The sequence below is a fragment of the Trichechus manatus genome, unplaced genomic scaffold (genome assembly GCF_000243295.1).
Source record: "Trichechus manatus latirostris isolate Lorelei unplaced genomic scaffold, TriManLat1.0 scaffold00106, whole genome shotgun sequence".
Classification (NCBI taxonomy): Eukaryota; Metazoa; Chordata; class Mammalia; order Sirenia; family Trichechidae; genus Trichechus; species Trichechus manatus.
The window spans coordinates 9,853,561-9,875,492 of record NW_004444042.1 but is presented as its reverse complement, the minus strand read 5'-3'; the positions used below and the strand labels follow the sequence as shown (position 1 = coordinate 9,875,492).

Here is a 21,932-nt window from a genome sequence, read left to right as displayed (position 1 = left end):
ATTAATTATTAATTAGTTATTAATTTAATTAATTTTACCTTTTAATTACCTGATTGCCTTTTCAGTCTCTTATTTTGTTATGGATTTATTTAGTTGTTCATTAATTTAAGTAGGTAAGTGAGTTTCCAGAAATTTGTCCATTTCCTCGAGGTTTTCAAATTTATTAGAGTACAATTTTTTATAGTATTCTTTTATGATTCTTTTAATTTCAGTTGGGTCTGTTGTCATATCACCCATCTCGTTTCTTATGCAGTTTGTCTGCTTCCTCTTCTGTTTTTCTTTTGTCAGTTTGGCCAGTGGTTTATCAATTTTGTTGATCTTTTCAATGAACCACCTTTTGGTCTTGTTTACTCTTTCAATTGTTTTTCTCTTCTCTATTTCATTTAATGCTGCTTTAATTCTTATTTCCTTTCTTCTTGTGCCTGATGGCTTCTTTTGCTGCTCTCTTTTTACTTGTTCGAGTTGTAGGGTTAATGTTTTGATTATGGTCTTTTTTTCATTTTGGATTTGTGCATTTATTGCTATAAACTGACCTCTGAACACTGCTTTGGGTGTGTCCCAAAGGTTCTGGTAGGATGTGTTTTCATTCTCGTTTGAGTCTATGAATTTCTTTATTCCATTCTTAATGTCTTTTATAACTCAGTAGTTTTTGAGCAAGGTGTTGTTCAATTTCCATGTGTGTGATTTTTTTTTCCTTGTTTTTTCTGTTGTTGATTTCTACTTTAATGGCTTTATGGTCAGAAAAGATGCTTTGTAATATTTCAATGCTTCGGATTTTTTTAAGGCTTGCTTTATGGCCTAGTATGTGGTCTGTTCTGGAGAATGTTCCATGTACGTTCGAAAAGAAAGTTTACTTGGCTGCTGTTGGGTGGAGTGTTCGATATATGTCTGTGAGATCAAGTTGATTGATTGTAGCATTTAGCTCTTCTGTGTCTTTGTTGAGCTCCTTTCTCGATGTTCTGTCCTTCACCGAATGTGGTGTGTTGAAGTCTCCTAGTACTACTGTGGAGCTGTCTGTCTCTCTTTTCAGTGCTGTTTGAGTTTGTTTTATGTATTCTGGAGCACTGTCGTTGAGTGCGTATGTATTTATTCTACTTATGTCCTATTGCTGTACTGACCCTTAAGTCATTATATAGTGTCCTTCCTTATCCTTTGTGGTGCATTTTACTTTAATGGGTATTTTGTCAGATTAATATTGCCACTCCTGCTGTTTTTTGAGTGTTGGTTGCTTGATATATTTTTTTCCATCCTTTGAGTTTTGGTTCGTTTGTATCTTTAAGTCTAAGGTGTGTCTCTTGTAGACAGCATATAGACGGATCGTGTTTTTTATCCAGTCTTACACTCTGTCTCTTTATTGGTACATTTAGTCCATTTATATTCAGCATAATTATTGATGGGTATGAGTTTAGTGCTGTCACTTTGATGTCTTTTTTTGTGTGTTGTTCACAGTTTCTTTGTTCCACAGAATTTTCTGTGCTGAGTCGGTTTTCTTTATGTATTTTTTTCATCTTTTTCATTGTTGTTTATTTTGTGTTTGCTGAGTCTTTATATTTTTCTAGTTTTTTATTTTGACTTGCAGGATTGTTTCCTTTATGGTTACCTTAATATTTACCCCTGTTTTTCTAAGTTTATGTAAGACTTTTATTTCTGTTTATCGCCTTGACTTCCTCTCCATATGAAAAATCTGTGTCTATATTATTTAAGTTTTTCTTTTTTATTTTAATGTTGTCATCTTTTGCATGTTGACATCTGTTTGCCTATTATCAGTGTTTCAGTTTCGAGTTTTTTTGTGACTTCCCTATCTGGGTTGATATCTGGTTGTTTTGTCTTGGGTTGTTATCTGATGTTACTGATTTTCTAACCAGAGAACTCCCTTCAGTATTTCTTGTAATTTTGGTTTGGTTTTTGCAAATTCCCTAAACTTCTACTTATCTGGAAATGCCTTTATTTCACCATCGTATTTGAGAGACAGTTTTGCTGGATATATAATACTTGGTTTGCAGTTTTTTTTCCTTCAAGGCTTTATATATGTCATCCCATTGCCTTCTAGCCTGCATGGTTTCTGCTGAGTAGTCTGAGCTTATTCTTATTGACTTTCCTTTGTAGATGACTTTTCGTTTATGCCTAGCTGTTCTTAAAATTCTTTCTTCATCTTTGGTTTTGGCAAGTTTGATTATGTCTTGGTGACTTTCTTTTGGGAACTACTGTATGTGGAGTTTGATGAGCATCTTGGATAGATATCTTCTCATCTTTCACGGTATCAGGGAACTTTTCTGCCAGTAAATCTTCAACATTTCTCTCTGTGTTTTCTGTTGTCCTCCCCCGCCCCCCCACCCCGGCCATTCTGGTACCCCTATCACTCGTAGATTATTCCTCTTGATAGAGTTCCACATAATTCTTAGGGTTTCTTCATTTTTTTAAATCCTTTTATCTGATTTTTTCTGAAATAAGTTGATGTCAAGTGCTTTATTTTCAGTCTCACTAATTCTGACTTCCATTGCCTCATTTCTGCTCCTGTGACTTTCTATTGAGTTGTCTAATTCTGACGTTTTATTGTTAATCTTCTGATTTCTGTCTCTCTGTAGATTCTTGCAGCCTGTTAAATTTGTCATTATGATCTTCTCTAATCTTTTTAATTTCCTCTATTGCGTGTTCTGCGTTTTGCTTAATTTCATACCTAATTTCTTGAAGAGTTCTGTATATTAATTTTTGTATTCTGCCTCCAGTAATTCCAAGAAATTTTCCTCCTCTGAAAAATTTCTGGATTCTTTATTTTAGGAGCTTGCTGAAGCCATCATGAATTGCCTCTTTATGTAATTTGGTATTGACTGTTGTCTTTGAGCCATCAATAAGTTATTACATTTATTTATGTTTACTGTGTCCTAGCTTTTGGTTTTGTTTTGATATGCTCCAATAGGCTGCTCGTATGAGCTAATTTGATTATTGGTACCTTTGTACCCCTAATGTCCTGTCACCAGGTGGTTAGATCTGTTAGTAGGTATGTGAGCCCAGGAGTCTGCCCACTCCTGTATGGATTCAGCTCAGGTGTCCTTATAGATAACCACCAAGAGTGTGCTGTAGCCTCTCACTTACAGTCCTAGACAGGCATGGGTGATTGGTTTAGGCACAGGCATCTGTCTGCAGCAGGGGGACACACTCTGAGTAAGGCAGGGGGCTTACGGCCACCCCCGAGTGTCCAGGAGGAAGGTGTGTCCCTGTTCCATACAGCGCGTAGGTGGGTGGGTTTTGCAGCCAGACTATGAGCACCTAATGCTGTTGGCTGTAAGGACTGGGGGCACCACTTATTCATGGGCCCCTATCGCAGGTGGCTAGTTGGCGTGGGTGGAGCCACCAGTCCTCAGGCCCCTGATGTGGGTAGGTGAAGACCCTGCTTAATGGGCAGAGGAGTGTCACATGTTACGAACTTGTCACTTCACAGCTGTAATAGTTGAAGTTAGATTTCTGGTATATACCCTGTTGTACTGTGGTAATGAAGGCCTATGTTGTTGAGATGGGTCCACACGAGTCTATGCAGGAGGAAAGGCACTCAAAGCCTGTGGATTCCTTATGCCTGTGTGTAGGCAAAGGAGCTGTTCCTACCCTGGGTTCCTGGCTTAAGGGAGCCAGCAGTTTATTTTTTTCCCCTTTGTTAATTTGTTCACTGTCCAAGGTAGGAGAAATGGCTCCGGGCATGTGATGGATCTTACTTCCGTCCCAGGGAGCTCAGCAATTGCTGATGCTGGTTGGGGACCCAATGCAGAGCAGGGAGCAGGGAGGTAAATGGGAGAGAGGTTTTCCCTAAGGGGGTGTTTTTGGTCAGCACGGTAAGCCGTACTCAAGTACTTACTTTTCATAGAGGGCTGCTTCTGACTGGTTCTGGGTGGCTGTGTAGAATCTCTGGTGCTGGGTCTCTCCCGATGCGGAAAACGCACCTCTCAAGCACGGGTGCTTGTCTGCCTCACCCCTGAGCTGATCAGGCCTAAAGTTCTCAGGCTCTTGCCGGGTCAGTGTGGCAACTCCTCGCTGCTTCCGAACCGTCTCTCCCTCCCCCTGCCACTCATTCCAGTTCCTCAAGTCTGCCTTTGATGTTCAGGGCTCCCAGATTGCCATATATAATTGAATCACTTGTTTTTTTGGTCTTTGTTGTAAGAGGGTCCACCAGAAGCGTCTGACTACTTCGCCATCTTGTCCCTGCCTTGGCATCCTTGTCTTGTTCGTTTTCTCAGGGGGAGTATTTTCAGCCTCTGTCCGTTAAGAATAATGTTGGCTGTTGGTTTTGTATAGATACTATCTATTATGTTGAGGAATTTCCCTTCTATACCTATATTATTGAGAATTTTATCAGGAGTGGGTGTTGGACTTTGTTAAATGCCTTTTCTGCATCAATTGAGATGATCATGTGATTCTTTTCCTTTGTTTTGTTTATGTGGTGGGTTATGGTGATCGATTTTGTAATGTTAAACCATCCTTGCATAGCTGGTACAAGTCCCACTTGGTCGTCGTGTATTATTTTTTTAATATGATGCTGAATTATCGTGGCTAGAATTTTGTTGAGAATTCTTGCATCTGTATTCATCAAAGATATTGGTGTATAGTTTTCTTTTTTTGCTGTTTTTGCCTGGTTTTGGCATCAGGGTTATGCTGGCTTCATAGAATGAATTTGAAAGTATCCCTTCATTTTTTATGTTCTGAAATAGTTTGAGTAATACTAGTTCAAGCTCTTCTCTGAATGTTTGGTAGAATTCTCCAGTGAATCCATCTGGGCCAGGGCTTTTTTTTTTTTTTTTTTTGGGAGTTTTTTATATTACCTTTTCAGTCTCTTCTCTTTTTATGGGTCTGTTCAGATTTTCGACCTCAGTTTGTGTTAGTTTAGGTAGGTAGTGTGTTTCTAGAAATTTGCCCGTTCCTTTTAGGTTTTTAATTTGTCGGAGTATAGTGTTTCATAGTACTCTGTTATGATCCTTTTTATTTTCAACCCTTTTATTTTGTAGAGGGAGAAGATTAAAAACCTTGTCAAAGTCACCGGAGCTCTTAAGTGGCAGTGTGCACTGGTGTGTCTAGAGCAGAAGCTAGAGGGGTCTAGAGGATGATAAGATTATTGCTGGGTGGGGTCTGATGGCGATTGGCCTTGACTTTGGAAAATGAGAGTTTAGTAACAAACTAAGAACAGACTTTGTTTCTTTTTCTGAATGTAATGTTTGTTTTTTCTGTCTTGTATTTCTAGAAGGTTTTTGAGCCCTACTTTGAGATTTTGGAAGTATACTCCACAAAAGCCAAGAATTATGTAAATGGGCACTGCACCAAGTATGAGCCGTGGCAGCTGATTGCATGGAGTGTCGTGTGGACCCTGCTGGTTGTCTGGGTATATGAGTTTGTCTTCCAGCCAGAGAGTAAGTATACTGTCCCTTCGGTAAAGGCATAGTGGAGTTTCACTAGCCTTGAAAATCATGACTGACAAATTGGACTAACTTCTTGCCTTTTGGTTTGGTTCTGATTTTTAAAATCTGTTTAAATTGAAAGCTGTGCAATGTTTTCTTATTGGTAAAGTTATGATAGAACCATTACACTAGTGTTAATGCTGTTTATGTTGATTTTTCTGGATTTGCAGCCTTATGTAAAAATTCCTCAGAAATTAGCATGAGAATCCACAGGTATCAAAGAGTATGGCTTAAACCTTGCATTCCAATTTCTGCCTGGAGGATAATTGTGTGTCCTGGAGTTCCTAAACCAAGAATTCATTGCTTTCATTTTGGGTCATCCTTCTCAATAAAGATAGGTGAAATTTGAACAGCACTCATGCAGTGACCATTTGTGTGTCCGTTATGTGCCAGGCACTGCACTAGGCTCCTGGGATACCCATACAAGTAATACATGGTCCCTGTCCTCTTGGAGTTGAACTTTTATGTTGAGGCAGTGCACTTTGGGCTTCTTGGGCAGTGACTCAGGGATTCAGATTGACATGGGGAACAAGGAGGTACTTCTCAGAGAGTTCAGAAGAAGATGAGAAATATGTGATCAGCTTGTAAATCCTCCATTCTCCCTAAGGTTCAAGCCCCTCTCCTGCTCACCTCTCTCCTCCCTGCCTAGAAACCTGCTGCATGATACTGTTTTGTGAATTATTTTCCCTCTGTAGGCTGTGCTTGGTAGCTTTTGCTTGATGTCACTTATAAATACAAAGGCAGGAGTGGTGGGTTTTCTGTAGTGTTCTCCCTGCTCCTCTTCCTTTATTCTTAGTAGGGGGTCTGAGTTAACATCCTTGGGATAAGAGCCTGATCAGTTTGAAGGGGCTCTTTAACTGTATATTTTCTGTTTTTCTTCTTCTTCCTCCAGGAACATCAGCTTAGAAGCCAGATTCTGTGTTTATCTCTTGACTATCTAGATAGCTGTTGAGCTGTTCAAGGCCTAGTAAACATTGCAAAACATGATAAAACCAAGAAGCAAGTTTCAATACTTAGAGCTTTTGAATTAAAGTGGAAATGAGGCATGAACGATCTATCTAAAATTTTTTTAGTTCACTCCAACTTAAAACCACGCCCTCAAGTTTCCATTAACCCTACTTGCAAGATCTTTTCATAAACTGAAAATTAGAATGGCTGCACCTTTCTGCTGCATCTGCTGAATGGTTTGGATATGGATGAAACCCATGTCTTTCTGTTCAGGCTTATTCCTTTCACAGGAAACATTTCATTTGATTTGATGAGTAAGGTGCCCATCATCTTGCAAAGAGAAGTGACCCATTCCAAAGGACTGTAAGGAGTAGCTGTAAATGTACTTTTTAAGAAGGTATGTTTGTGAAACCAAGTTCGAGATCTTGAGATTTATATTTCTTTGCTGTGATTATTTATTATTTTTAAGTGTTCACTTCTATTTTAAGTTCTGTAGCTCACTGTGCCCATGCATTTTGCTTAACTGGTAGGAGAGGCCGCTAGTGTTCAAATAGGAATATGCTGGCCCCTGAACAGTCTATGAGAAAATTATTAGTAACTGTATATTAATGGGAAATTACATTTAAATCTTTCTGGTCTGGCCTCCAAGCCATTTTCAGTTGTTTTGTTTTTTATAACATAAACTTTTTCTTATTACACAAGTAATATATGTTCATTGTAGGAAATTTAGACAATACAGATAAGCTATAAGACCAAAATTGAAGTCCTGCTATGAAGAGATAACCACTGTGTATGTATCTATATTTATTTCTGAATCAGACTGAACCCTACAGAGAATAGGTTTTTTTTTTTTTTTTTTGGTTAATTGAGTCAGCTCTGATTCATGGCAACCCCTGTGTGTCAAAGTAGAACTGCATTCCATAAGGGTTTTTTTTTTTTTTTTCCAGTTGTGCAGTAGGTGTAAGTTTACAGAGCAAATTAGATTCCCATTCGATAGTTTGTACATAGAGTGTTCCATGGCCTTGATTTTATTCCCCACAGTGTGTCAGCATTCTGGGTTCCGGCCTGGGTTCCCTGTTACCTTTCATACTGATTTTCTACTCCTTCCTGCCGTCTCATCTTTGCATTTGGGCAAATATTGCCCTTTTGATTTCATGTAATTGATTGTTCCAAGGAACATGTTCCTCTTGGGTGTTATTGTTTATTTTATGGGCTTGTCTGTTGTTTGGCTGGAAGGTAGTCTCCGGGAATGGCATCAGTTCGAGGTCAGAAGGGTACCTTAGGGCCATAGTCTCAGGGGTTCTTCCAATCTCTGTCAGACCAGTAAGTCTGGTCTTTTTTGTGAATTTGATTTTTTATTCTACGTTTTTCTCCTGCTTTGTCCAGGACCCTTTGTTGTGATCCCAGTCAGAGTGGTCAGTAGTGGTAGCTGGGCACCATCTAGTTCTTTTGGTCTTGGGATCATGTAGGCTGTGGTTCATGTGGTCCATTAGTCCTTTGGACTAATTGCTCCATTGAGTCTTTGGTTTTCTTCACACTCCTTTGCTCCAGATGGGAAGAGACCAACAGTTCTATCTTAGATGGCTGCTCGCAAGCTTTTAAGACCCCAGATGCTACTTACCAAAGTAGGATGCAAAACATTGTCTTTATAAACTATGTTGTGTCGGTTGACAGAGATGTCCCCTGAGTCTATGGTCCTTTGCCTCTGAGCCTAGGAACTTTACCCCGTGAGGTGTTTGGTTATGTCTAAGAGGCTTCCGTGACTGTGCCTCTTGTATGCTCTATTGTCTACAGTTACGTATGTAGAAATTTCCACCACCAAACCTGTATCTGCTGATAGGTGTGCTCCCTTACACCCACCCACACCTCTTGGCAAGTCTATCTACCTATTTACCCATTCATAAATTGTTTATTAATACTATTCAGGATTGTCTGTGCTGTAGTAGTTACCGTAGTTGCCCTTTATTATTGCGTTCCTCTCAATGTCCTCTCTTGCCTTAGTCATGTTGTGCTGACTTCTACTGTATTGTGTATGCCTTTCCTTTCATCAGCATTAACATGTGTCTTCTATCTATTTGGTAATTTTCCCTCCTTCTCCCTCCCATCCCTGGTAACCATCAAAGTGTCTTGTTACTACTGTTTTTTCTTCACTGTATGTAAACCCTTTGTTGTTACTTTATAACAGTGGTCTTGTACAATATTTGTCCTTTTGTGATTGACTTATTTCACTCAGCATAATGTCCTCCAAATTCATCCATGTTGTGAGATGTTTGTTGGATTTGTCATTATGCTTTGTCATTGTGTAGTGTTCTTTTTATTGTTGAGGTGTTGAAGTTTTCTATAAATTTTAGACATTAGACCCTTGTCAGATATGTTGTAGCCAATTTTTTTTCCCAGTCTATAGGTTCTCTTATTCTTTTGGAGAAGTCTTTTGTTGAGCATAAGTGTTTAATTTTCAGGAGGTCCCATTTATCTAATTCATCTGCTATGTGTGCATTTTTAGTTATGTTTGGTATTCTATTTATGCCATATATTAGAGCCCCTAGCATTGTCCCTATTTTTTGCTCCATGATCTTTATAGTTTTAGGTTTTATATTTAGGTCTTTGATCCATTTTGAGTTAGTTTTAGTTTTTGTGTATGGTATCTGTTTCATTTTTCTACAGATAGATACCCAGTTTTGCCAGCACCATTTGTTGAAGAGACTGTCTTTTCCCCATTTAATGGACTTTGGTCCGTTGTCAAAGATCAGCTGTCCATGGGTGGATGGATTTATGTCTGAGTTCTGAATTCTGTTCTATTGGTCTATGTGTCTGTTGTACCAGTACTAGGCTGTTTTGACTATTGTGGCTGTATAGTAGGTCTGAGATCAGGTAGTGTGAGGCCTTCTACTTTGTTCTTTAATAGTACCTTACTTATTCGGGGCCTCTTTCCCTTCCATATAAAAGTAGTGACTAGTTTTTCCATTTCGTTGGGGAATGCTGTTGGGATTTGGACTGGGTTTGCGTTATATCTATAGACTGCTTTGGATAGTATTGACATTTTCACAATGTTAAGTTTTCCTATCCAAGAACGTGGTATGTTTTTCCATTTATGTAGATCTCTTTTGGTTTCTTGTAGTCATATTTAGAGATGATCATGTGATTGTTTTCCTTTGTTTTTGTTTATGTGGTGGATTATGTTGATTGATTTTCTGATGGTGAATCATCCTTGCATGCCTGGTATGAATTCCACTTGGTCATAATGTATTATTATTTGTTAATATGCTGTTGAATTTTGTTAGCTAGGATTTTGCTGAGAATTTTTGCATCTATATTCATGAAGGATATAGTTTTCTTTTTTAGTGATGTCTTTGTCAGGCTTTGGTATCAGGGTTATGCTGGCTTCATATAATGAATTTGGGAGCATTCCTTCCTTTTCTGTGTTCTGGAATAGTTTCAGTAGGATTGGTGTCAATTCTTCATGTTTGGTAGAGTTCTCCAGTGAAGCCTGTCTGGGTGGGGACTTTTTTTGTTGGGAGTTTTTTTATGACCCCTTCAATTTCTATTGTTATGGTTCTATTCAATTTTTCTACCTCAGGTTGTATTATTTTAGGTAAGTAGTGTGTTTGTCCATTTCCTCTAGGTTTTCAGATTTGTTGGAGTACAGTTTTTTTGTAGTATTCTGTTATGATCCTTTTAATTTCAGTTGGTTCTGTTGTAACATCACCCATCTCATTTCTTATTTGGGTTATTGCATCTTCTGTTTGTCAGTTTGGCCAGTGGTTTGTCAATTTTATTGATCCTTTTAAAGAATCAGATTTTAGTCTTGTTGATTCTTTCTATTGTTTTTCTGTTCTCTGTTTCATTTATTTTTGCTCTACACTAAACAACAGATTTTCATTGTAGATGGAACAGCCCTTATACTGGAAGAAGATGCCATCTAGGACTTTCATAGCTAGAGAGGAGAAGTCAATACCTGGCTTCAAAGCTGCAGTGAACAGGCTGACTCTAGTTAGGGGCTAATCCAGCTGGTGACTTTAAGTTGAAGCCAGTGCTCATTTAACATTCTGAAAATCCTAGGGCCCTTAAGAATTAGGCTAAATCTACGCTATCTGTGCTCTATAAATAAAACAACAGAGCCTAGATAATAGCACATCTGTTTACAACATGGTTTACTAAATATTTTAAGCCCACTGTTGAGACATACTGCTTAGAAAAAAAGATTCCTTTCAGAATATTACTGCTTATTGACAATGTACCTGGTCGCTTAAGAGTTCTGATGGAGATGTATAAAGAGACTAATATTTTCATGCCTGCTAACACAACATCCATTCTTCAGCCCATGGATCAAGTAATTTCAACTTTCAAGTCTTATTATTTAAGAAATACATTTCATAAGGCTATAGCTGCCATAAATAGTGATTCCTCTGATGGATCTGGGCAAAGTAAATTGAAAATCTTTGGGAAAGGATTCACCATTCTAGATGCCATTAAGAACATTCGTAATTCATGGGATGAAGTCAAAATGTCAACATTAACAGGAGTTTGGAAGAAGTTGATTCCAACCCTCATGGATGACTTTGAGGGGTTCAAGACTTCAGTGGAGGAAGTAACTACTGATGTGGTAGAAATAGCAAGAGAACTAGAATTAAAAGTGGAGCCTGAAGATGTGACTGAATTGCTGAAATCTCATGATAAAACTTTAACGGATAAGGAATTGCTTCTTATAGATGAGCAAAGAAAGTGGTTTCTTGAGATGGAATCTACTCCTGGTGAAGATGCTGTGAACATTGTTGAAATGACAATAAAGCATTTTTAGAATATTATATAAACTTAGTTGATAAAGCAGCTGCAGAGTTTGAGAGAATTGATTGCAATTTTGAAAGAAGTTCTACTGTGGGTGAAGTGCTAGCAAACAGCATTGCAAGCTACAGAGCAATCTTTCGTGAAAGAGTCGATTGATGTGGCAAACTTCATTGTTTGTCTTACTTTAATAACTTGCCACAGCGACCTGAACTTTCAGCAGCCACCACCCTGATCAGTCAGCAGCCATCAACATCAAGGCGAGACCCTCCACCAGAAAAAGATTACGACTTGCTGGAGGCTCAGAAGATGTTTAGCATTTTTAAGCAATAAAGTATTTTTTGATTAAGGTATGTACATTGTTTTTAGACATAACTTTTTTTAGACATGATACTATTGCACACTTAATAGACTATAGTGTAGTGTAAACATAACTTTTATATGCACTAGGAAACCAAAAAATTTGTGTGACTTGCTTTGTTGCGATATTTGCTTTATTATGGTGGTCTGGAACTGAACTCACAGTATCTCCAAGATATGCCTGTATAATGTCATTCCTTGTCTTTTGTGGTGGATTTTGCCTTAAAGTCTCTTTTATCAGAGATTAATATTGCCACTACTGCTCGTTTTTGGTTATTTTTTGCTTGATGTATCTTTTTCCATCCTTTAAGTTTTAGTTTATTTATATCTTTGTGTCTAAGGTGTGTCTCTTGCAGACAGCATATCAATGGGTCATGTTTTTTTTATCCATTCTGCCATTCTCTGTCTCTTTACTGGTGCATTTAGGCCATTTACATTCAGTGTGATTATTAATAGATGTGAGTTTATTACTGTTATTTTGTTATTTTTTTTTTTTGTGGTGTTGATGGTTTCTTTGTTCTGCTTAATTTTCTGTGCTGAGTTCTTTTTGATTGTGGATAGATTTTCTTTTCATTTCCTTTGTTGGTTTTGTGTGTACTGTCTCTTTTTTTAGAAAGAATGATGGAATTAGAAAATCACCATTTTGTAACCCCCAATTTAATAATTAAAAAAAATTACTGTATTTTAGATGAAGGTTTACAGAGCAAACTAGTTTCTCATTAAACAATGAATACACATATTGTTTTGTAACATTGGTTGCCAACTCCACAACATGTCAGCACTTTCCTTTTCTCAAGCTTGGGTTCCCCAATACCAGCTTTCCTGTCCCTTTCTGCCTTCTCGTGTTTGCCCCTGGGCTGGTGTAACCATTTAGTCTTGTTTTGTTTTATGGGTCTGTCTAATCTTTGGCTGAAAGATGAACTGCAGGAGTGACTTCAGTACTGAGTTGAAAGGTTGTCTGGGGGCCATACTCTCAAGGTTCCTCCAATCTCTGTCAGACCAGTAAGTCTGGTCTTTTGAATCTTCTTTTTTTTTTTCCTTTTTTGGAAAAATTTTTAATATATTTGCTTAATATGTTTACTAAACAGAAATACGAATTTTACTCATTTGTCTGGTATAACAAATGTGTATTCCACTTATTTACTTAGTACAACTTTATGATCAGGTTTCTAATATATTTGACATTTAACCATTGTTTTCGCTGACATTTTGTTACTATACTTATTTTCCTCCAGTTTTTTGACTCTAGACGGTACCGATGTAGAAAACAAACATTTCTCTTTGAACAATATTTTAAGATGTTACTTGGATTAGCTTGTGCTGTAACTTGGTCAGAGTTTTATTTGAGGCTTCTTTCTTGACAGTGACCTGTATTAAAATCATTGAAGAAATAATTCAAACTAACCATATTTTTTTTGTAAGTCTGACCTCCTGATAAACATGTATGATAGTGACACTGATCTTTTAAGATAACCTAGTTTTTTCCTTTCCAGCTGCATTCCAGTTCTTGATGACAGGAGGTAACATCAGAAACTAGATAGTTAGAATTTCAGAAGAATTCACTTTGTAATCTCTGGAAGAGTGGTTATCAAGGAAATCACACAGACTTCTTTCTCTCCATTTTGTACAAAGAGTTTTCAAGATACATTTACAAAAAAAAAAAAAAGCTACTTAGAGTACAGATAACTTTTAATTTAAATGTGAGCATAGCTGATATTTTCTGAGGTGCTTGATGTATTCTTTCCTGTATGATAAATATCATGTACACATTCTACATCCACTGTATGATTATTTACAGTCATAGATTGAAGTCAACATGATCTAGTTTTCTTTCTCTTTTTGCTATAACTATATTACATATATTTTTATTAGATATTCTGAAGCCACTATAAATTTGATGCAACTGTTTATGGCTCTTGTAAAATAGAACATAATAAATTATTTTTTATTAATGTAAAATAGAATGCTCAAGGTGTACCTTTATAGTTCAGATCTTTTTTTTTTATTGTGCTTTAGTTAAAAGTTCACAGCTCAAGTTAGTTTCTCATTCAGACATTTATACACATATTGTTTTGTGACAATGATTGCAATCCCCACAGTGTGACAGCACGCTTCTCCTTTCCACCCCAGGTTCCCTGTGTCCATTTTCCTGGTCCCTGTCCCTTCCTGCCTTCTCTTCCTGCTTTTGGACAGAAGCTGCCCATTTGGTCTCGTATATTTGATTGAACTAAGAAGTGCATTCCTCACATGTATTGTTTTTTGTTTTATAGGCCAGTCTAAACCTTGTCTGAAGAGTGGGTTTTGGAAATTGTTTCAGTTCTGGGTTAACAGAGCATCCGGGGGTCATAGTTTCAGGGATTCCTTCAGTCTCTATCAGACCATTAAGTCTGGTCTTTTTACATGAATTTGAATTCTTTTCTACATTTTTTCTTTGTCCGGGACTCTCTGTTGTGTTCCCTGTCAGGGCGGTCATTGGTGGTAGTCCAGCACCATCTAGTTCTTCTGGTCTCAGCCTGGTGTAGTCTCTGGTTCATTTGGTCCTTTAGTCCTTTGGGTTAATATTTTCCTTGCGTCTTTGGTTTTATTCATTTTCCTTTGTTCCGAGTGGGATGGGACCAATAAATGTATCTTATATGGCCACTCGCAAGCTTTTAAGACCCCAGACACTACTCACCAAAGTGGGATGTAGAACATTTTCTTCATAAACTATGTTATGCCAGTCGATAGATATCCCCCAAAACTATGGTCCCCAGGCCCCAGCCCCAGCTACTCTGTCCCTCAAAGTGTTTGAATGTGTCTAGGAAACATCCTTGCTTTTGCTTTTGTCCAGTTGTGCTAATCTCCCCTGTATTATATTGTCCTTCCCTTCACGAAAGTTAACCCTTGTCTACTATCTAGTTAGTGATTTCCCCTCTCCTCCCTCCCTCTACTGAGTCTTTATGATTTTTTTCTTTCATATTTTGCTTTTCATATATTTCTTTCATAGGTTTGTTAACTTCCTTTGTGGTTACCTGAAATTTACTTTTGTCTTCCTAATTTTAAAGCAGTTATTTATTTCTTTTTATTGTGTATTAGGTGAAAGTTTACAGCACAAATTAGTTTTTCATTCAGAAATTTATACACAAATTGTTTTGTGACATTGGTTGCAGTCCCCACAATGTGTCAGCACTCTACCCCTTTCCCTTTCCACCCTAGATTCTATGTGTCCATTTTTCCAGTTTTCCGGTCCCTTCCTGCCTTCTCATTTTTGCCTTTGGCTGGTGTTGCCCATTTGGTCTTGGATACTTGATTGAACTGAGAAGCACGTTCCGTGTGTGTTATTGTTTGTTTTAAAGGCCTGTCCAATCTTTGGCTGAAAGGTGGACTTCAGGAGTGGCTTCTGTTCTGAGTTATTAGCAGGGTGTCGGGAGGCCATAGTCTCAGGGGTTCTTCCAGTCTCTGTCAGACCACTAAGTCTGGTCTTTTTTCATTTTGTTCCACACTTTTCTCCTGCTCTGCCAGGGACCCTCTATTGTGATCCCTGTCAGAGCAGTGAAGTCATTTATCTGTTTATTTATTTTTTGTATTATATATATTTTTTAGAATTGTACTTTAGATGAAGGTTTATAGAACAAACTAGCTCTCATTAAACAATTAGTACACATATCGTTTTGCTACATTGGTTGCCAACCGCACCGCATGTCAACACGCTTCCCTTCTCAACCTTAGACTCTGTATTACCAGCTTTCCTGTCCCCTCCTGCCTTCTTGTCCTTCCCCCTGGGCTGGTGTGCCCATTTAGTCTCATTTTGTTTTATGGGCCTGTCTAATCTTTCACTAACGGTGAACCTCAGGAGTGACTTCATTACTGAGCTAAAAGGGTGTCTGGGGGCCATACTGTCAGGGTTTCTCTAGTCTCTGTCAGACTGGTAAGTCTGTTCTTTTTTTGTGAGTGTGAATTTTGTTCTACAATTTTCTCCAACTCTGGGGACCCTCTGTTGTGATCTCTGTCAGAGCAGTCAGTGGTGGTAGCTGAGCATCATCTAGTGCTGTCTGGTAGAGGCTGTAGTACTTGTGGTCCATTAGTCCTTTGGACTAATGTTTCCCTTGTGTCTTTGGTTTTTTTCATTCTCCTTTGCTCCAGATGGGGTGAGACCAGTGCAGTATTTTAGATGGCTGCTCACAAGCTTTTAAGACCCCAGATGTTTCAAGTCATTTATTTCTTGATATTGCTTTGACTTCCTCTTCCTCTAAACCTATACCTTTTTTCCCACTTTATGTTTTGAAGTGGTCATCAGTTACAGATTGACATCTCTGGTTCCCTGTTTTCCGTTTTTTAACTTTATTTTATTTTTGAGAGTTCTTTATCTGGGTTGATACCTGGCTGATACTGTCATGTGTTTTAATCTCTGGTTATTGTCTGGCGTTGTTGGGTTTTTGTCTGAAGGACTCCCTATAGTGTTTCTTGTAAAGTTGGTCTGGTTTTTACAGATTCCCTTAATTTCTGTTTATCTGGAAATGTCCTAACTTCACCATCGTATTGAGGGATAATTTTGCTGGGTATGTAATTCTTGGTTGGCAGTTTTTTTATTTCAGAGTTTTAAGTATGTCATCCTATTGCCACCTTGCCTGTATAGTTTCTGCTGAGTAATCAGAGTTTACGGCTTATCGATGCCCCTTTGTAGGTGGTCTTTCGTTTTTCCTGGGCTGCTTTTTCTTTGTCTTTGGTTTTAAAAAGTTTGATTATGATATGTCTTGGTGTTCTTCTTTTGGGATCTATCCTGTATGGGTTCGTTGTGCTTCTTGTGTGGTTATCTCCTCTTCTTTCATGATATTAGGGGAGGTTACTGTCAGCAAATCTTCAGCAATTTTCTCTGTGCTTTTTGTTGTCTCCTCCCCTTCTGGGATTTCGATGACATATAATTTATTCCCCTTGATAGTATCCTATATAACTTTTAGGCTTTCTTCATTCTTTTTTTTTTTTTGATTGTTCCTTGAACAGATTAGTGTCGACAGTTTTGTCTTCTATTCCACTGATCCTGTTTTCCATTGTTTAGATTCTGCTCCTATGACTTTCCATTGAGTTGCCTATTTCTGAAATTTTATTGTTAAGCTTCTGAATTTCTAGTTGCTCCTTTTGTATGGTTTCCAGTTTTCTATTTATTTTGTCATTTTGCTCTTGCATTGTTTTCCTGAATTCTTCTACCAAGTTGCCTGTGCTTTCCTTGGTCTTGTCTCCGTTTTCCTTAGTTTTGTCTGTGTTTTCCGTGATTCGTTTGATGACCCTATTTGTAAGTCTTTTGTATTCCTTATCAAGTAGCTTCATTATCTTTTCTTCCTCAGGGAGGTTTTCTGTTTATTTTGGTGTCTCGCTGGGGCCATCTTCCCCTGCTTCTTCAGGTGATTTGCTATTGTCTGTTGTTTCCAGGATATTAAGAGGTTATTGTATTTATTTTTTAATTGTATAGTTGTATGCTGGGTCTTGGTTTTTTTGTTTGTTTTGTTTGGATGATTTCTGGCGGTTGTGGCTGGCATGGTGTTCTGGTTGCTGGACTGGTTGTGCTGAAACTTTCCCTGCCTGTCTCTGGGTGAGTAGGGCAGCAAGTAGCTGTGGAAGCTTGGATCTGTGTTTACTGCTCTTGCAGGGTGGCTGAGGGTGAGTTGGTTGGGCTTTGGCCTTCAGCTGTTTTTGGTTCAGTGTGCAGGAGTAAGGAGTGGTACTCTCCATGCAGGTTCAGCATCTGGTGTGGTGGATGTGGCAGTAGAGTGGGGTTGTGGTCGTCATCTTTCACTTGTTGAGGGGGTGATGTGGGTGGTAAAGGGGGGTAGCGGGGAGACACACATGTAGTCAAGCTACTTCTACCTCTTCCTGAGTGGGGGGGAGGAGGAAGGAATGGCAGGGGGATTCGTGCTCAGTCCTCCTATATCCACCTGTTGGTAGGCCAGAATAGAGGGAGGAAGATGCAGCGAGTGGATATATACACACTTGTGCCACTTTTTCCTTGTGCCATGTTGGGGGAGGGAGGAAGATGTAGTGGATGGATGCAGGTGCCGTTGAGTTGTTTCTGCCTTGTGCTGGGTATGGGGAAGGAGAGAAGGGCGGCGGCGGATATGCATGCAATCAAGGTGTCTCTGCCCCTCACTGGGTGGGGTGAGGGAGGTGCACAGGGCAAGTGCATGCAATGTTGTGCTGCCTCTTCCTCACACCAGGCAGAGGGAAGGGGGGGGGCGGGACATCTTTGTGCAGGCATGATGCCTCTGCCTCACACTGGGCAGGGGGAGGGAGGAAGGAATGACGGGTGTATGTGTGTGCAGTTGCATACGTACACAGCTGCGTTTCCTCTGTCCCTCGCTGGGCGGGGGCAAGAAGAAGGGAATGATGGGAGGGCTTTCTTGCTGTCTCCTTGTCTTTGCTCCCCAATTAGGCATTTGTGGGGGTGTAGGTGGTGGGTGTGTGTGTGCCTGAGGGCGTGCCTGGTCCCACTCGTCGGGTGGGCAAGGAAGGGTAGTGGACGGGGTTGGGTGGGGTTAGGGGAAAGAGGAGAGGCTCGCGTTGTCCCCAGTCAAGCAAGGCAGTCCCAGAATGAGACCCTCTGATGCCTCTGTTCAGGACGATAAGATGAGGGGGAGTGCGTCCCTCTGGCTAAGATATGCAGGTGCCGAGGCACCTTGCGTCCACTGTAGACAACAAGTGGGATCTGTCCCCACTTGAGTGTGAGGAGGGAGGCCATCTGGGGTCCAGTTGGGTGGGAGACTTCCTGCTGACACTCCACGGGTCCACTGCCTTGTGTGTGACACTCATCCCTGAGGTCAGGAGCTGCCGCTCCTGTGTTTCTCTGATTCCGGATCCTGGCTCCCTCCCTGCTTCTGCTTCTCTCCATGTGTGTCTGTAGAGTTTCTCTATCCCTTTGGGGAAAACCATGAAGTTTCCTTCCTATGTTCTTTACCCAGGGTTGCTGCTGGCTATGTTCTAAGATGACTGCATCACGCTGAGACGGTGGGCTGAGCTCCCCTGTTCCGTGTTACTCCTCATTTGCTGCATTCACTCACTTTTTCCTTCCAGTTGCTGTTTGGTTCAATTCTTAGACCTTCTTTTTCAATGTTCAGGTTCCCAGATTGTTATCTGCTTCTGTTTCGCTTGTTTTTTTGGGGTCTGTGGTACGTGTGACTAAGCTACCATCTTGGCCCCCCAGAATGTAGTTTTTGTAGGTGAAAAATTGATATTGGCAATTTCACACACACATACAGCCACACTTTGTATTTTATAACCTCCAGCTAGAATTTTAGCAAAGGTAAGAGATTGGGGATAATTTTGCTAGAATTGACTTTTTTTCCCAACACCTTGCTCATGTAGAAGTATTCTAACATTGTTGAACTATCAAGTTATTTTTAATATATTGCTCTAGAGAAGTCTGAAGTCTGGAGTAGTGATAAACTCTGCTGATCTTCAAACTCTAAATCCCCTTCTGAAGGGGGAGAGGTAGGGTAATTCTGGAACAAGGATGGATGCTGTGGCAGATAAGAACTAGGAAGTCTCAGGAGGATGGGCAGGCAGAGTGGTCTGAGCAGAGGTTAGCTGCTCTCTAAGTCGTTATCTCTTCCTTAGTGCTGCTCCATGATTATCAGCTGTTACTGTTCTACTGTTGATTTTGACTGTTGGGATTGTCCATAGTGCATCTACAGAAATCAGTGTTATGTGGGAGGATGTGGTAAACACTCCCAGCTTCTAGCTGTGGCATCTTGTGCAACACCCTTAAACTCTCTTAGCCTGTTTCAGCACAACACAATGGGCATAATACCAGCCTGACCTCATCACAGGGGTAAATGTCACATGGGTAAATGAGGCTTGTGGCATAATTCATGTGATAGGAATTTGTAAACTGTAAATATTCATGTGCTGTTGTTCTTACTGGTACTTCCTAACTGTTACCTTAAACCAGGACTTTGATCCAGTTCTGCCCAGTTTTGTCGTAGTCGAGGAAGCAAAACCAGAACAGACACAAATTTTTAAAATTTGGGTAAACCAGGATGATAACCAGAATGGGAAGAATTACAGGTGGAAGCCCTGCTAGAAACCTAAGCTTCCTCTTAGAAAACAAGGGCAGCGTATGCATTTCATAGCACCCAGATCTCTTGTCTGTTGGATTTTGAGCAGAATCCAAAACAGTGGTGCCCAGATCAAAGATGGTGGCTGACTGCACTGCTTTAAATGTGTGTCACTCTCCAAAGTCCTACCAGTAGTCCAGTCTCATGCATCAGGCTCCTGAAAAGGCTCACTACGCCTCTTCCGAGTCTCCCATTCCAGGGCTTCAACCGTAATTCTTCCCATTCCAGTTACCCATTCTGAATTACCCAAATTGTAAAAATTTGGGTCTGTACCAGTTTCACTTTGTTGGCATGACTGAACCGGTTCAAACTGGTTCGAAGCCTGCCTTAAACACTTCTAAAGTACTTGCTTTCTGTTCCTGTAGGGACTTACACTTTTGAGATAATCTTTTCAGGTCATGATTACATGTCTTATTTTTTTGAAGGTTTACAAAACAAACGAGCTTCTCCTTAAACAATTAGTACACATATTGTTTTATGACATTGATTGCCAACCCCACAACATGTCAACTCTCTCTCCCTTTCTCGACCTTGGGTTCCCTATTACCAGCTTTCCTGTCCCCTCCTGCCTTCTCTTCCTTGCCTCTGGGCTGGTGTGACCATTTAGTCTCATTTTGTTTCATGGGCCTGTCTAATCTTAGGCTGAAGGGTGAACCTCAGGAGTGACATCATTACTGAGCTAAAAAGGTGTCTGGGGGCCATATTCTCAGGGTTTCTCCAGTCTCTGTCAGACCAGTAAGTCTGGTCTTTTTTTTTTTTTTGGTGAGTTTGAATTTTGTTCTACAGCTTTCTCCAGCTCTGTCTGGGACCCTCTGTTGTGATCCCTATCAGAGCTGTCGGTGCTGGTAGCTGGGCACCATCTAGTTGTGCTGGACTCAGTCTAGTGGAGGCTGTAGCACTTGTGGTCCATTAGTCCTTTGGAGTAATCTTTCCCTTTAGTCTTTGGCTTATTTCATTCTCCATTGTTCCAGACAGAGTGAGACCATTGGAGTGTCTTAGATGGCTGCTTACAAGGTTTTAAGACCTCAGACACTACTCACCAAAGTAGAATGCAGAAAATTTTCTTTATAAACTATGTTATGCCAGCTGAGCTAGATGTTCTCTGAGACCGTGGTCCCCACAGCCCTCAGCCCAGCAATTCGGTCGTTCAGGAAGTTTGGATGTGTCTGTAGAGCTTCCATGACCTTGCCTTGGATGAGATGTGCTGGCTTCCCCAGTATTGTGTACTGTCTTATTCTTCACAAAACTTACCACTTATCTATTATCCGTTTAGTGTTTTTCCATCCTCACCTCCCTTGTAACCATCAAAGATTGTTTCTTTTTGTGTGTAAACCTTTTCATGAGTTTTTATAGTAGTGGTCTCATACAATATTTGTCCTTTTCTGATTGACTTGTTTCACTCAGCGTAATGCCCGCCAGATTAATACATGTTGTGAGATGCTTCACAGATTCATCATTGTTCTTTATTGTTGCATAGTATTCCATTGTGTGTATGTACCATAGTTTATCCATTCATCTGTTGATGAGCATCTAGGTTGTTTCCATCTTTTCGCTATTGTGAACAGTGTTGCAGTGAACATGGGTGTCCATATGTCTATTTGTGTGATGACTATATTTTTCGAGGATATATTCTTAGGAGTGGGATTGCTGGATCATATGGTATTTCTATTTCTAACTTCAAGGAAGTACCTTATTGTTTTCCAAAATGGTTGTACCATTTTAGATTCCCACCAGCAGTGCATAAGAGTTCCAGTCTCCCTGCAGCCTCTCCAACATTTTTTATTTTGTGTTGCTTTGATTTGTGCCAGTAATGTTGGGGTGAGATGGTATCTCATTGTGGTTTTGATTTGCATTTCTCTAATGGCTAGTGGTAGCGTTTCCTCATGTGTCTGTCAGCCACTTGAATGTCTTCTTTGGTGAAGTGTCTGTTCATATCCTTTGCCCATTTTTAAATTGGATTATTTCTCTTTTTGTTGTAGAGGTGTTGGATTTTCCTGTAGATTTTAGAGATTAGACCTTTGTTGTATTTGTCATAGCCAAAAATTTTTTCCTAGTCTGTGGGTTCTCTTTTTACTCTTTTGGTGAAGTCTTTTGATGAGCATAAGTGTTTATTTTTAGACGATCCCAGTGAAGTAGTCTGTCTTACGGAGTTTGTGTGTTAATTACGGTTTGTATCCTGTTAATTCCATGTATTAGGGCCTCTAGCATTGACCCCATTTTTTCTTCTATGATCCTTACAGATTTTGGTTTTATATTTAGGTCTTTGATCCATTTCAAATTAGTTTTTGTGTATGGTGTGAGGTATGGGTCCTGCTTCATT

General features: G+C 39.7%; 1 protein-coding gene across 7 annotated transcripts in view; it reads left to right on the top strand.

Annotated features, from left to right (window-relative positions):
* Nucleotides 1-21,932, top strand: part of SGPL1 (sphingosine-1-phosphate lyase 1) — a 134,118-nt gene that overhangs the window by 62,823 nt on the left and 49,363 nt on the right. For 5 of the 7 annotated variants that reach the window (XM_023737718.1, XM_023737719.1, XM_023737721.1 and 2 more), the window contains one exon: nt 5,225-5,390. In XM_023737718.1, the coding sequence (XP_023593486.1) occupies nt 5,225-5,390 (166 nt within the window). The remainder of the gene's footprint in view (nt 1-5,224; nt 5,391-21,932) is intronic. The other 2 variants (XM_023737720.1, XM_023737716.1) reach the window with 1 other exon arrangement.